Genomic DNA, 17,424 nt, shown 5'->3' with positions numbered 1-17,424 from the left:
ACAAAAATATCCATAGCATCAGTACAACAGTCTAAAGAAATGAAATTCTACCAATGGATGACTGAAAATATATACTAAATGGAATAGTGTTCAACCATGGAAGGAATGAGGCAGTGATACATGCTACAAGAGAGAAACATTATACCGAATAAAATACATCCTCAAAGACTGTTGTATGATTTCATTTATATGAAATTTTAAAAATGGGAAAATTCATGAGGAAGAGATTAAAGCTTGCATCAAGGGATGCTGGAATACAGTCACTGTTAATGGATGTTAAATTCCTTTTACTGATAATACAGCAAATGGTCTAAAATTGCATAAGATGTTGTTTTCACAACTCTGTGTAAATGCTAATAAAACCACTTAACCGAGCACTTTAAATGGAAAAATTCTTTGAAACATAAATTGTATTCTAGATAAGCTGTTACAAAAAAAATCAGTATAATTCAAAAAGTCAAATATCATTATTTAAAATAGTAAACATGAAATACAATCAGATACATTTTCAATTTGTTCTATCTTTTGTAGGTTTTTGTGTAGGTGTGTGTGCATACTATGGTGAACATGTAGAGGTCAAAGAATAACTCTGGAATTCAATCTCTCTTTTAATCTTTATATGGATTCCAGAAGTCAATGGATCTCAGGTAATCAGACTTGCATTTTTGGGTGGCGAGTACCTTTACCCATTGGCCCAGTTTTCTATTTATTTTAAAAGGTTTTAACAGTTAAATGAAATTTACTAAGATATTTATTTGCTGTTGAAATAATTTCATATTGGTAACATGTTAACATGGATTTTAATGGATAATTTAGAAGTTAGTGCAAATTATCTAAAGAATATATTTTTTCAGCCCCCTCATGGTTGCGAATTTATTCCATTTATTCTAAGTGAGCAGGGATAATACTAGTTCACTTTTCTGTCTTGTTGGATTGCTGATTGGATTAATAAAAGGTATAAAAAAGATGAAAATTACTAATGTCATTATAATACAATATGAAAATTTGGGAAGTTTTCAATATTCACATTAGTATTCCAAATGTCTAGTCTCAACATGGGATAAATGGATTGCAAGAAGTTACATTGGAATGCATTTCTTTCTCTAGATGTTCACAGCATTGTTCTATATTACTTTAGGTCATTCTAATAGCAGATATAAAAAATGTATACACTAAAAGCCAAATATGAAAGGTTAGGAATAATTTCATTTTGGATTATCCATCCATCCACCAGACCAAATATTCAAGAACAAACTTTATATAAAGAAGTCAGAGGAAAAAAATATGGCAAACACAGAAAACTAAATTTATAGTCAAATGTCTGCTTAGTCACGAAAAACAGTAATGTTATCCAGGAAAAGAATTTGTTTCTCTGTAAGAAGATTCAGTAACATCAACTTTAACATACCTATGCGATCCAAAGCACTATGATAGATGCTTGGAACACAATAAATTAAACATGACTTGCAGTCTCAAGTGCCTTGTAGTATAGCAGGTAATATATTCAAAAAATAGCTTACAGAATACAAAAACAACTTAGTGACCCAGCTTACAATGAGTCTACAAAGGAATGTCTCAAGGCATGTATCAATCAACTCAAACAACAGTCAAAAGTTTTCACTTTTGGAGTATAAGAATAATAAAACCTGGTTGAAAACACAGATGACTCGGCAGTTAAGAACATTTGATGCTCTTGCAGAGGACCAGAGTTTAGTTCCCAGAATCCATGTAAGGCAGCTCACAACTGCCTGTAGCCCCAGGGTATCTGATCCTTTGTTTGGCCTATACAGGTACTGATATAGCACATAGCACATGTGAACATGTGCATGCACACAAACACATATATCCGTGGGTTAAAAGAAGTAGTATAATGTTAACTTTAGTTCTTCACATTCACACACACACACACACACACACACACACACACACACACACACACACACACACTAAAACCTTAACTTCTTAACACTTACACATACAAATTAAAAAGAATAATAAAATCTTAACTTTATTTTTTAATAAAAACAAGGAAAAAATTTATATCATATTCAATAGATTTTAAGACTAGATAGGAGTTTCTCCTCCCTCCTCTTTTTTTTGGGGGGGACAAAGTCATGTAGCCCTGGCTGTTCTGGAAATCACTATGTTTATCAGACTCTCTTCAAACTCAGAGATACACCTGCCTCTGCCTATTGTGTGGTAGGATTGAAGTCATGCACTACCTTACCAAGCCTTGGAACTTATTAGACAAACTGCTAAAATACAACATATTTAATACTCACTTTTGCCGGGCGGTAGTGGCACACGCCTTTAATCCCAGCACTTGGGAGGCAGAGACAGGTGGATTTCTGAGTTCGAGGCCAGCCTGGTCTACAGAGTGAGTTCCAGGACAGCCCGGGCTATAAAGAGAAACCCTGTCTTGAAAAACTTAAAAAAAAAAAAAATACTCACCTTTGTTCCCGGAGGCAATCCTTCTAGTTCTTTAGGCTTTATAAATGTACGATGTTCTAACTTATGTTCTGTTTTCTCCTTGGAGGTCAAAAATTGTAGTCTGCATTTTGGGCAACGATAAATTCCTTTTTTCTGTTTATAAAAAATTAGAAATAATATTAAAATATATTTTCTTTTCTTTTCTGAGAAAGAGTCTCACTATACAGCCTCAGATGCCTTTGAAAAATCTGCATGTGATACATTTTGTTGGTCTCTTGTGATCCTCCTGTTTCTGTTTTGCAAGCACTAGGATTATAGGTATGCACCACCATGTTCTAGAGACACTAACAACTACGTACCCCAAACACTGAGACCTAAAATTGCTCTTTGACTATCTGTAATTTAAAAACTGGATGTCAGCATGTAGAAGAATGCAAATAGGTCCAAATCTATCACCCTAAACAAAAAAGTCCAAGTGGATGAAACATCTCAATGAAAAACTGAATATACTAAATCTCATAGAACAGAAAGTGGAGAAGAGGCTTTAACTCATTGGTAAAGGAGACAACTTCTTGAACAGAATACTAACAGCTCAGGCCCTAAGTTCAACAAATGATAAATGGGATCTCGTGAAACTGAAAGCTTCTCTAAGGAGAAGGACACTTTCAATAGGACAAAATGGCAACCTACAGATTGGGAAAGAATCCTCACCAACTCTACATCCAACAGAGGGCTAATATCTAAAATTGACAAAAAACTCAAGAAGTTAGACACCAACAACCCAAATAACCCAATTAAAAAACAGGGTACAGAACTAAACAGAGAACTCTCAACAGAGGAATCTTAAATGGATTAGAAACACTTCAAGAAATGTTCAAAGTCCTTAGTCTGAGGTAAATGCAAATCAAAACAACTCCGAGGTTCCATTTTACGCCCACCAGAATGGCTAGGATCAAAAACTCAAGTGACAGCACATGCTGGTGAGGATGTGTAACAAGGAGAACACTCCTCCATTGCTGATGGGAGTGCAAACTTACACAACCACTTTAGAAATCAATTTGGTGGTTTCTCAGAAAAATGGGAAAACTTCTACGTCCAGACCCAGCTATATCACTCCTGGGCATATACCCAAAAGATGCACCACCACTCCACAAAGACACTTGCTCAACTATGTTCATAACAGCTTTACTTGTAATAGCCAGAAACTGGAAACAGCCTAGATGCCCTCAACTGAAGAATGGATAAAGAAAATGTGATCCATCTACATAACGGAATGCTACTCAGTTATTAAAAATGAAGACATCATAAATTTTGCAGGCAAATGGATAGAATTTGAGAATATCATCCTGAATGAGGTAACCGAGTCCCAAAAGGACATGCATGGTATGTACTTACTTATAAGTGGATATTAGCCAGAAAGTACAGGATATTCATGCTACACTCCACTGATCCAAAGAAATTAAACAAGAAGGAAGGCCCAAGTGAGGAATCTTGAATCTCACTTAGAAGGGGACTACAATAATCATAAGTAGCAGATGAAGAGAGGGAACTGAGTAGGAAAAGACATGGGGAGGAGAATAGGGGTGGTTTCAGGTTCAGGTGTGGGGAGAGACAGGGAAGATGGTCAGATGAAATGAATGGAAAACTGCAGCTGGTGGGAGTGGGGGAGTGGGGAGCATCTGGAGGACTTGCCAGAGACCTGAGATAGGGGAAGCTCCTAAGAATCAATGAGGGTCACCTTGGCTGAGCCTCACAGCATTGGGGATATGGAACCTGAAAAGGCTACTTCCTGTAGCCAGGCAGAAAACCCAGTGGAGCTATAGGGACACTAACCTACCCACAAAACTTTTGATCCAAAATTTATCTCGTCTACAAGAAATAGAGGGATGGGGAATGGAGCAGAGACTGAGAGAGTGGCCAAGCAATAACCAGCCCAACTAGAGACCCATCCCTTGGGCAAGCACCAATTCCTGACACTATGAGTGATATACTCTGTTATGCTTGCACACAGGAGTGAGTCTAGCATGACTGTCCTCTGAAAGGCTCCACCCAGAAGCTGAGTGAAACAGATGCAGATACCCACAACCAAACTATTGTGGGCCCACAAAAGGATAGGAACTCCACAGGAAGAACAACAGTCAACGAACCTGGACCTTTGGGGGCTCTCAGAGACTGAACCACCAACAAAAGAGAATACAGACTCTGGACCTAGGGCTCCAAATATGTAGAAGATGCAGCTTGGTCTTCATGGGAGACACAAACAACTGGAGCAGGAGCTATCCCTAAATGTTGCCTGTCTATGGGATCTGTTCCCCTAACTCTATTACCTTGTCTGGCCTCAGGGGGTGAAGAAGTGCCTAGCCCTGCAGAGATTTGATGTGCCAGAGTAGAGGGATGCTAAGGGATGTCATCCACTCTCTCAGAGAAGGGGAGGATGGACAGTGATTGGAATGTAAAGTGAATTAAAATTTTTTTAAAGTCACTATTGCACTATCTCCCAAAATAGATAGATAATGCTACAATATCCTCTCCTCTGCTCTCCTCTGCTCTCCTCTGCTCTCCTCTGCTCTCCTCTGCTCTCCTCTGCTCTCCTCTGCTCTCCTCTCCTCTCCTCTCCTTACCCACTCCTCCTTTCCTTTTGGGTGCTAGGAATCATATGCAGGGCCTTATGCTATCACAGGGCTATACTGAGCCATTCATTTACTCATTCATTCACTCATTTTTGAAGTACTAGAGATGAATTTCAGGTAGGTTAGGCAAGTGTTTTGTTCCATCTTTTTAAGCAACTTTGATTATAAAGTTGATATATAAACTATCTAAACATTCAAAGTTACAAAAATGAATTATAAAACAAAAATAAAATTTTTTATTATAAAAATAAAATTATTTTTATCCTTAGAAAAAGTCAATGTTTTACTTTTGATCTCTTCATTTGTTTAACAAGGTGGTAAAGCAAATTTAATTTTTAAAACCAAAAAGACATCTAGGTAGGCATGGTTACACATGCCTTTAACCCTAGCCTAAGAGGTCAGAGGCAGGTAGATCTCTCATTTTGAGCCAGCCTGGTCTACATACCAAGTTCCAGGCCAGCCAGAGCTACATGATAGATCCTATTTCAAACAAACAAACAAACAAACAAACAAACAAACAAACCCCAACAGACAATTACAAAAACCCCAAAGCAACCAATCAGCCAACTAACCAAACACAAACACAAAATCTAACCAGACTATCTTTGACTGGCAGAGATACATGAACATCTGCCTCCATACTGCCCCCCTCCATCTCATCTCCTAGCTTCTCCTCTCATTCTCCTCCTCCCTCTCCTTACTCCTCACCTTCCTCTCCTTACCCCTCCCACCTTAGCTCCTCCTACATATCTCCCTTCCTGTAAAAATAAAACTTTTCTCTCAACATATAATTAGAGCATAACTATACCAATTTGTAATCAGTAAGGTACAAGATAGACCTAATACCCAGTCCAACATTTTGTTGACTAACCAGAACCTCTGTCATCTCTCCTAACTAAGAGACTTAGTTCTGAACCTGGCTTTTTTCTTGGCTTTAGAATGAATGTCAGCTGAAAATCATCCTCTCAAGTCTTTTCTCTCAAAGTAAATAGCCAGGATTGGCTATGAGACTATAAGTCTTCAACCCCATCAGAAATCCAGAATGACTGAATTAACTGAAACTATGGGAAGCACAAAGCATAGCTTCTAAAACTTAACCAATTTATAGAGACCGCTGAGCACCTGCACAGTCCCTATACTACAAAACATTGGAGCATCCGATCTTCAGCCTTCTGGCCCAGGATCATCTGACAGACCTAGTGATGCAGAATTACTAAGGGCTGATTACTCTGTCTTGGCAGATATAATCAGTAGACTATTTCGCAAGTGTGTCCTTTTCCGGACAGTAATTTGTCTGTAGATGAAAAGAGGCAGGCAATTCTTGCCTAGTGGCTGTCTCACCACAACTAGAGTAACTCCAAAGACGCTCAATTTCTTCTTAGAATCCAAGACAGGAAGCTGTCAGGGGCAGATAGGTCTCTAATCAAATGAATCTTAATGCAGAAATGTTTGTAACGTCAATTCTGTGGACTTCTGACGTTTTGAAAACCAACTATCCATGTAAGGCAATCTGAACTGTTGTCTGTTAACTCCTCTCAGCTATTTCTAAATAAAATATAAAAAAACACCCTAACAAATAAACTCAGAGCCATGAATTTGCTATAGGCCCTTAACTCACAGGCTAACCATCTCAAATCAGTTAAAAGAGTTAAAGAAGGACTGGGTCTAAGCCTCGTATTCCTAAAAGTATTAGAAAAGAGAATTGTTTTAGAGAAATGCTTTACTAGATTTTGTTGTGGAGTATGGAAGAGAGTGTCTTTAATGCTAGAATATGGGACACAGAGGCAGAAGAGGGTGGATCTCTGTGAATCTATGGCCAGCAGGGTCTACATAGAGAGTTCCAGAACAGCCAGGGCTACATAGTGAGTTCTTGTCAAAAGAGGTGGAGGGGGGAGAGAAAGAGAAAACATGAAGGCAGGCACACAGATTGATTTTTGTCAGAGTTTTTTAAGGGTGAAAGATTTTTTTCTCAGTTAACAAGAAGTTAATTTTATTATGTAATGACTGAAACAAAAGTCATGTTAGCAGGAAGGCTGAGTAAATTGGCCATGACAATCCAATTTATAATAAGAAAATACAGTGAGCCAATCATGGAGAGGGCAAAAGTTTAGTACATTTCCAGTAAATACTGTTCAATGCTCTTTCAAGCAAATAAATAAGAGGATCACAGTTTCACCAAAGCTTTCAGCCAAAGACCCGGCTAATGGATTCAGAAAAGACTACATGAACTCAAAATCCGAACTCAAGAAAAAGGTATAAGCACTGATACTGGTATCTTAGAAATTATGCAGTAGAAGTGGCAAAATTCACATAGGAAGCAAGTTATAATCTAATACAGTTTACAAATCTGGTAATAAGAGTCACAGCTGTTTCCTCTTAACAGTTACTACTAGAAACCATCCTGGGTAACCGATCACAAATACCTGTAGACTCTCAACAATAACAACAACAACAGACTAGGAAGTGGAAAGGATATTTGAAGAGAAGGAAAAACAAAAGCTAAATGTCTTTGATTCTTAGCTTTCTCACTTCAAATGTTTTCCTCTGCTCTTCAGAATTACCTACAAGATCACAGTTCCTAGCAATCTAGGATGCCAAAACATGCAGCTTACGCACCCCACTCGTTTACCCCCTTTCCCTCTATTGTGTGGTTCCTATTTCTAGAGCTATCTTTCAGGAAGTTCACTGGTTCAAGACCTCAGTATTATCTGAAAGCAGGGGGAAAAGAAGGAGATGTTTCATAAGACAGCATAAATTGTAAATTAAACATGACATTTTGAACAAGTTTGCTCTCTGTCTGGAATAAATTTAATTACTGTTCTAAGTACTTATGTATTTTTAATAAGACCATGCGAAGAAATAAATTAGACCTCACCTGATGTCTCATGTAGTGGTTCATATAAGGGGTTGCCATTCTACTAACTTTGAGGCAGAACGGGCATAGCAAGTTCTTAGTGTTTTCATGAGACGATCTAAAATGAGTTTCTACATCAGAAAATATTGATGATCTAAACTGGCAAACCTAGAAATATAAATAAAGTTAAGTTCAACGCAAACTTTTATAACTTTCATACAATTTTACATCAAATTAGTAGAGATATATCATTGGTTTAGAAAAACATTGGTTTAAAGCTATTTCAAAATACACTCAGATTTTATTCCTCTTTGCAGATCTACCATCCCTCATGCTGACTTATATTTTCAACCACTTATTTATGCTTTTTTTCTGCTATATAAAGGATCATTTTCTTCTTCAGATTTTAAAGGCTAAGCCAGAGACAATTTATCTTTAGGTTGCTTTCTTTATACTGGGTGTCACTTCAAACTCTGGAGAAATACTTGTCAAAATATATTTAGTTAGGTTCTCTAGTATTTCCTATTTCCCTGACATCTGTATAATCTTTGCTATATGATAAGACCATGTTTTAAGTCAAAAAACTATGGCCAGGAAGGCCAACTCCAGCTCACTATGCCCACATACACGGCGTGAGTTCGGCCAGGTGGAAGTTACCGAACACAAGGTCTTTTCAGTTTTAATATACTAACTCATTTTATTGAAATCCTTCAGAAATCAAAAGAAACAATACTATTTCATGGGATGCAGACATTGAACAGACAGAGGTATATAATAAACATGTGTATACCTGGCAAATATATGGCATTTCACCAGGTTTATGAGTGTCCTTCATATGTTGTAAAAGCATATGCTCTGTTTCAAATGACAGTTCACAGATTTTGCAAATAGCTGAAAGGAAAAAAAAAACAAATTACAGCATTTTTCATATGCTTATGAAAGCAGGATTCATTTCATATCATCATAGCATCAAATAATACACTAACACTACTAGAAGAGCGATTCCAGCAATCTTATCACTATTGACTCTAATCCTGTTCTTAGGAACTGGGGATGTAGCCAGGTTGGAGAGCTACACAGTTCCCAGTCTGTGCTAACTACCACCATAGTTAGTTTTTATATTAAGTAAAAATTAAGGGCATTAGTTTTAAAATTGAAAAAAAAATCCTCTTTAACATTCCAACTGAATCCTCAACGTTCCCTCACAATCAGATAATCAAATTATGTAAAAATGTCACTTACTAGAAAAATCATGAGGAGTATGTGTACTCTCAATGTGGCATTGTAGCTGGAAGGGGTTGGGGTACTGCCGGTAGCAGTGCTGGCATGTAGTATGGCTTTCCCAGGTCTCATTGTTCTGTTTTTCAAATTCCAAGTGGTGTTTCATGTGGTTCATGAACCTATAAGTGATAGTAAGACAGGTGCAAAAACAATACAATTTGTAACAAGAGATTTACAAATGATTATTGGATCCTAAAAATGTTAAATATAGTTGCACGATTGATATTCAACATATTACCTGTAAGGCTTTAATGCCATCCAGAAATGTGGATATTTGTAGTGTGATTAGAATGATATCTGAAATGCTCCAAAATCCAAAAGTTTTTGAGCATCTCATCACTGCACAAGTGTACTTAACTTTTATGTCAATTTGACACAAGCTAGAGTCATCAAAGTGGAGAGTACCTCAATTAAGAAAATGTCTCCATAAGAAAGACTGTGGGCAAGCCTGCTGGCCATTTTTTAAAATTAGTGATTCATAAAGGAGAACCCAGTCCATTCTGGGTAGGGCTAACCCTGGGCTAGTGGTCCTAGGTGCTATAAGAAAGCAGGTTGATCTGCTCATAGAGATCAAGCCCATAAGCAGCACCCCTCCGTGGCCTCTGCTCCAGCTCCTGCCCCCAGGTTCTGCCCTGTTTGAGTTCCTTGCCCTCACTGCCTTTGATGATGATGGAACTGTGAGCACGTGAAATGAACACTTTCCTCCACCAGGTACTTGTTGGTGTTTCATCACAGCAATAGAAACGCAAACTAAGACACATGATAATATACAACGCAGGTAAATCAGAGGTATCATGCAAATTATCTTTAGGTTATACATAATAGAGTATAAGTGATACATAAATTAACTTATTTGATTTCTACAGTACAATGTGAATGGTAAAATCAAATTGGTAAATAGATGGTCATGGTAAAACTTTTTTAAAACCATTGTTGAATATTTAACATTTTTTATTATAAAGTATTGCGAAAATAGCACTGTTACTCGCATGAACTCACAGTACTTGTGATTGTAGGCACAAAACCTGCGTAAGATCAAGCCAATCAAAATCTCAGTATGGATAGGGAAGGGGTTTATAAAGTTCCATTCCTAATTGAAGAACTATTAACATGAGTCAATTTTCTTCAGAAATGTGGTCTCTGAAAGACTGGCTCATGCTCCAATGGATGCCCTTATAGCCACACCCCACCCCCTATACCACCAAGCAGCACTAGGTGGACCCAGTGGGTTTAAGAAAAAAATAGCAATGATTTGGGAGGGAAAAGTGGGGGTAGGGAAATAGGGGCAGTATTGAGGGTGAAGACACAGGGTGGATTTGATCAAAATGCATTATATGCATGTTTGAAATTCTCAAACAATTAAAAAAGACAAGAAAAAAAGGCTAATATTCCATACTTTTTAGTTTTCCTAAAGCTGTACTGTATAGTGTTGATCCTGCCTATAAACAATACGAAGATTTTGCTAGAGTTTGTATTTGAAAGAATGAATAAAAGGTCAGGTTTTGAGCAATCTACTAGGTTATATTTATAAAAGAAAAAATTCTAGCAGGGCATCATGGAACACACCATTAATCTCAGTACCTAAGATTAAAGCAGAGGCAGGCAGCTCTATGTGATTTTGAGGTCAGCCTAGTAGTCTACATAGTGAGTTCCAGGACAGTCAGAGGTATACAGTGAAAACTTGTCTCAATTTTTTTCTCTAAACGGTAGTGTACTCCTTTAGTTCTGCACGTGGCAAGCAGAGACAGGTGTGAATTTGAAGCAAGCTCTATGAATTAGCCTACACAGTGAGTTCCAGGATAGCCAGGGTTACCGAATAGAAAGATCATGCCTCAAAAAGTTTTTCATTTTCATCAGGGCATGGCGTCCCATGTCATTAGTCCCAGTACTCAAGAGGCAGAGGCAGGTGGATCTCTAGAGTTTGAGCCAGCCTTCTGGTCTACAAATCAAGTTCCGGGACAACCAGGTCCACACAGAGAAACCCTATCTCAAAAAAGAAAAAAAATGTTTTTTTTTCTGTACAAAAATCTTTGAAGTAGTATTAACATTAAATATCAAGAAAGATATCACATAGCCGGGCGGTGGTGGCGCTCGCCTTTAATCCCAGCACTTGGGAGGCAGAGGCAGGCGGATTTCTAAGTTCGAGAGTTCGAGGCTAGCCTGGTCTACAGAGTGAGTTCCAGGACAGCCAGGGCTACACAGAGAAACCCTGTCTCGAAAAACCAAACCAAAAAAAAAAAAAAGAAAGATATCACATACACACACACATTGTGAAAGCTATGTCACCTACCACAAATATCAGGCTATAAAAGCAATGAAAAAAAAATCAGTTGTTTTGTTAGTTGTTTAATGAATGATGATAAATATTCAACATGCCATGTAATTTTGATAATAAAATCCAAGTTCTTAAATTTTAAGACAAAAAAATTATAAAATCTTTAGAATTTCAACCAGGCATGGTAGCACATGCCTTTGACCTCAGTACTAAGGAGGAAGAAACAGGCACATCTCTGAGTTTAAGGACAGTCTAGTCTACATAGTCAGTTTCTATATATACTGAGACCCTGTTTCACAAAAAGAAGGACTCCATTGGGAATTATATCTGTGTTTAAAATGTTTCAACTGTACAAAAATCAAAGCAGACGTGTTGTGTACACCTTGAACTCCTCCTGTTTTTAAGCTATCTGAAAAATTATAACTGGGTAGATTCAGATATCAAACTATGAAAATGGAAAAGAAAATAAAGACATTCAACAAGAAATTGCCTTTCTTAGTAGAAGTATTACAAAGATTTACCTAGGATAACAAAAAAATACAATATTTATATTAAAAGATCAAGGTGTAAATTTTTATTTCTTTTCAAACAAATAAAAATCAACAGTTACATACCTAATATTATTTTTAAGAACTTTTGTGCAACTGAAGCATTTAAAAGTTGTGTGAGTCTTCTGGTCTTCCTCAATAGCTCCTTCATGCCTTCCATAATAAAAATCACTAACTAGCATGATCAATTTTTCTTTATCTGAGTCAATGATAGCTTTGCTTGCAGCCTTTGAATTTTTTGACTTGAGAGTTTCCAGAAAGTTATTTATCATGTCTGGGCAGCAACGCTGAAAGAGGAGAAATAACATGTTTTATTTGTACATCTTATAAAAATCTATGCTTAGCACTATGAAAAGATATCCACCGAAACACTGGCTTCCTTCCTTATACAAAAAATTCCAGCAATAAACACCAGCATTTTAATGAAGGAAATAACTTCCAAAACAAATGACAAACTTTAAGTCTGGAGAGATCTATATTGTAGTAGCTTGCAACTTTTCTTTTCAGTAAGATTTAATCAGAGCAGATTTAATTTGAGCAGAGTTGATATGTGGTTCTCCTAACACAAGGCACTAGACAATGTGTGAACCACAAGGAAAGAGTTATCAGTTACAGTCTTAAAATCTCAATGCAGTCTATTTATAAAACCTAAATATTTCACGGGGGATATTTACCTCAAAATAAAATCAAATTCTCATTTAAACTGATTCTAATGTTGAATACTTTTCACACATAAATTTTTTCCAATGGAAATTCATTTTTATTGTATATAATTTTCAGTGGTAGAATTTCTCCAGGATGTGTCTTTAAGAATAACTGGAGCAGAATGGAGAGGTGGCTCAACAGTTAAGAGCAGATTATTCTTCCAGAGAACCCAGGGTTCAACTGTGAGCACCCACATCGTCCCAACTGTAACCTGTAGTCCCAGGGGAACCAAGGTTTATTCTAGCCTCCAGGAACACCAAGTATGCAAATGGTACAGACATACATGCAAACAAAGTACCCAAATACATAAAATAAAAACAAGTAAATCTTTAAAATAACTGAAGAGCAAAAATAAAATGGGAGAAAATATTTGCAAATCATAGAATTATAATTGTTGAATATATAAACTTTAGTGTGTTAGAAAACAGCTGTGAGAATTGTTATAATTCAGTAGCACCTCAATAACAACAACATTAAATATATCCTAAAACTCATTTAAACTGATTCTAACTTAAAAATAGACAGAGATGGTAGGAAAATAGAAAGGTGCTTATGCGTGAACAGGGAAAAATTACTTTCAGAAGAAAATTACCATGTAATTAAATCTCAGTAAATGTTATCTGTGCTGTATTTAAAACCTGAAGTCATGGTTGATTGCATTGGCATCTGGACATTTATGAAAGAATTTTACACTACTGGCTGTGATGGCTAATCTTGGTTGTCAAGTTGACTACATGTGAAATGAACTAAAACCCAAACAGCTAGGCACACCCATGAGGGATTTTTCTTGGTTGAATTATTTGACGTGGAAGATCCACCCTAAATCTTAGTCACATCTATTGGCAACCCACATAAGAGAAAATAGGAGAAGCTTTTGGCTCTTTGCCTACTTCCCGTCATGGTCACTGATGAATTCATCTATCCTGCTCCTGAGCCATTCCTTTGCTGATGAACACAGTTCTTTGGGATTACTATGTGGACTGCAAAATGGCAACTCTAGACTTGCGATTCCAGCACCAGATTGGGATTGCTGATACCTTCAGTCTAGAGGATTAAACAACTACTGGATCCTTGACCCTTTCCTCAGGACCACCCATACGTCATTTTAACAAATCACGTGTGTGTGTGTGCGTGTGTGTGTGTGTGTGTGTGTGTGTGTGTGTAATATTTAAATATATATTTTCTCATATGTCAGGTCTGTTCTTTAGAGAACCCTGACTAATAAACTGATCTGTTCTACTAGGAATTGCAGTTCAATCTTTTTCTCACATCTGTTTCTTTTGTCGATTTGTAATCCTACTGAAAATAAGGTCTCTATTTCCCCACATTTCCACACATTCAGCCATTTCTACTGAGTTTCGCTGTTAGTTTTGTAGTGATGTCTTTTGTCTTTCATTAGTTCAAATGGTTTAGATTTTCTGATAAATATTTGTAAGATAGGAACTGAGAGGACATTTCTTTTAACAACAGATACAAGATGAGCAGGTGTACATGCAGATACTCATACATTAAATAAAAAATCTTTTTAAAAGAAGATAATTAGGCTTCATACATGAACAGGAAAATAAGGATTGTGAGGGATGGGGAAATGCTTCAGTAGGCAAAGCATTTTCCGTACATAGGTGAGGACCTGACTTTGAATCCCCAGAACCCAGGAAGGTCGAGCATGGTAGCACTTGCCCATAGTACTTGTGCTCCTACAAAAAGATGGGAGGCAGAGGCAGGAGAATTTGGCATAACAGCCACAAACAACAAAAAGATCCTGTCTCAAGCAAAGTGGAAGGCAAAGACTTACACCTGAAGTTGTCCTATGACCTCCACACATGTAAACACTAGTACTCAAACACACGAATGTGCACAGACATACACACACACATGCACTCATAAAGGATAATGAATAAATGAAATTTAGACCAAAGTACAGTAAAAGTAAGTTAAATGATACTTTATCTAAAATGCTAGTGAAGTTGAGAGAGAGAGAGAGAGAGAGAGAGAGAGAGAGAGAGAGAGAGAACTATATCCTAAAGAGAATACAAAATAGAAGTCACTATCAATGACAATAATATTGATGGTGGGTGGGACTGGACCCATTGTTCACACACTCAGGAAGGTAGATGGACTAATGTCTAGTACCAGAATAGATATTTGTATTTAAAATTTTGAACACTCATTCTAATCCCTCTACTTTTCTCCAGGATTAAATAAAAGTTTGTTTTTTGGAACAGTGAGCAGAAGAACCTTTTCCCAAGACGGCTCTTGGCACTCTCCCTATCCTTCTTTTCACATAACCATCTATCTTAGGTATTTTACTGTTTTTCTTGCTTCCTTCCCCTCTGCCATTTACATGGGGGCAGGCAAAGATAAGATGGACTACTTTACAAAGGTACCACAGAATACTGTTTTATTATTTTGTTAATAAATAACATATTTTAATTAGAAATACCTCTAAAGCCCATATTTTTTAGTAGTTTCAAATTTACCTAAAAATCCAAGTTCAGGAGCTTGAAAGATGAATATAAAGCTAGAATTCATTTATAACCCTATCCTATTCTGGATTGAGTTAAAACTATCATTTCATAATGCCCCATTAGGAAGTTGTGGAAAACTAAGAGATATAACTAAGATTTCTAGAAATACGAAATATGAGAAATATGAAAGGATTATGACACCATGGAAAAAAATTAAAAGAAGGAAATTTTAAGTTATATGAAAGATTAATTAATAAAATGCCTGCTTTATGAGAAGTATAAAGACTGACATGATTTAGTCAATAAAATATTATGGTTTATTCATTTTCAATTAAAATTACATATACTATTTAATTTAATGTAAATTTAAAAACACATACTATGGTGTATACACGATGAATTTCAGTTTAATAATTTAATGGCTAGGAAGAATTTAAATTTTGTATAATCATTATGAAAATTAATTTTTACTCATATGAAAATGACAATAAAAGAAGCTTAAAATTTAAATATTTAGACAAATATGTACTGTGTATTTTTCTTAATATTTCACTATTTTCAAAACTCAAGTTTGAAACTATTTTACCTTCATGTGGCACTTCAAAGGATCCAAAAGACTGAACTTAACATTGCACTTTGGACAGGATCTTAGTGAGGGTGATCCAGTTGCAGACTGAATTGATGACGTATTCATATCTAAAATATATTAAGGACTTTCATGAATAAAAATTGATCTTTTAAAATACTTAAGCATCTTTTAAAAAAATGTCAGAATTCCTAAAATTTGTTTCTAACTAATACATTTTCCTTATGTACGATTTCACACTTACTTGATAGTACAACTTGGGAAGAAGCCTCTGCAGGAGACTCATTTAAAGAAGATGAAGAGCAAGGGCTTGTTTCCGAAATGCTTGCATTAGTCTTTGGCTTTTTTGGAATTACACTGTTTACTTTGGAAGTGGAAGGATGTTTTAATCCTAAAGTTTGATCGACACCTACAAAGATTTGAACACCAGAAAAGATATTTATAAGTGCTTTAGTACAGAATATTACTTACGTAAAAATGCCATGAAAATGACTTTAACATTGCAAAATGTAGTAAAAATGCCTTGGAGCTAATTTAAGTGACCAAATTTATATAACCAAAAAGCACAAACTATATAAGGAAGCATTTTCAGATTCACAAAATAAAGTTTATGCAAAAAATTAAAAAGATACTCATTAAAGACAGGCTGAGGGGAAAAAATGCATCCACTCCACAAAACACAAAGCAACAATAACAACAATAATATAGCAAAAAAGAAAGAGACAGAAAAAAGAAAACTGGATTAACTTTCTCTGAGTTAAATTCTTACAAATGAATCTATGTTTTGGTGATCAAATACATTTAAACTTAAAAACTAATCATTCTACAATTCAGGAGAATTCTTTACTGTTATTTTAAAAATCTTGAGATATCTAATAAAAATTGAATTTGGTCTTCTCCCAACTAATAACCCAACAAATAGTTTATTTGGTTGTTCCTTATTGTAGGTAGTGGAAACAAAAATAATTCACTTATTCATATGAAAAACTAGATGTTTCCACAATGACCTTCCAATTATTATCCTCTGAGTTCATTAAACATAGTGGGCAATTCAGACCAACCCTTTCCTTTTATGTTTTATATGACTTTTGTAGTTTGAATAGAGATTTCCTTCGAAGAAATGGTTGTTTTTGAAAACACATCTTAGCATTCCAAGGATTATAAAATTCACGGCATCTGTTTGAGAAATAGGCCCAGGCACAGGAATAGTGATTTTATAAAATAATCCAATATAAATTGCCCTTTATGACAAGGGCCCTAAAACTCCTTTTTGAGTTTAATGCTCTCAAATCTACAGTCACAGGAGAAGCAGTAGGTATATTCATGGAAAGTAAGAGCTCCTCTATATAATTTATGGTGTTTCATTCTTTGAGATAACATAGAGTTCTTTTTCCTATCATTAGAGGATATATCCACTGAAGGATGATGGCCAGCACTTAAGACTGACTTTGCTTTTGTTACCTTAATGTTGTTTTAAGTTGCCTGTGTCACTTGAATAATCAATAAATGTAGGCATTTTGCACTAGGTAATACTACACAATATTCTCGGTAATAAAAAGACTATTTAAATATATAACTACTACTACTTCTTCTTCTTCTTCTTCTCCTTCTCCTTCTCCTTCTCCTTCTCCTTCTCCTTCTCCTTCT

At 36.1% G+C, this 17,424-nt stretch overlaps 1 protein-coding gene across 1 annotated transcript in view; it reads right to left on the bottom strand.

The window, feature by feature from the left end:
- The window catches only part of Znf280c (zinc finger protein 280C), a 56,064-nt gene that overhangs the window by 15,873 nt on the left and 22,767 nt on the right, over positions 1 to 17,424 (bottom strand). The window contains exons 8-14 of the mRNA XM_028755761.1: positions 16,022 to 16,186; positions 15,778 to 15,887; positions 12,085 to 12,305; positions 9,157 to 9,314; positions 8,705 to 8,805; positions 7,936 to 8,082; positions 2,452 to 2,583 (exon numbers count right to left, since the gene is read on the bottom strand). Coding sequence (XP_028611594.1) covers positions 2,452 to 2,583; positions 7,936 to 8,082; positions 8,705 to 8,805; positions 9,157 to 9,314; positions 12,085 to 12,305; positions 15,778 to 15,887; positions 16,022 to 16,186 — 1,034 coding nt within the window. The remainder of the gene's footprint in view (positions 1 to 2,451; positions 2,584 to 7,935; positions 8,083 to 8,704; positions 8,806 to 9,156; positions 9,315 to 12,084; positions 12,306 to 15,777; positions 15,888 to 16,021; positions 16,187 to 17,424) is intronic.

This window comes from Grammomys surdaster, unplaced genomic scaffold (assembly GCF_004785775.1).
Source record: "Grammomys surdaster isolate TR1022 unplaced genomic scaffold, NIH_TR_1.0 60, whole genome shotgun sequence".
Lineage (NCBI taxonomy): Eukaryota > Metazoa > Chordata > Mammalia > Rodentia > Muridae > Grammomys > Grammomys surdaster.
The sequence above is the reverse complement of the archived record's forward strand: the minus strand, read 5'-3'. Positions and strand labels throughout refer to the sequence as shown.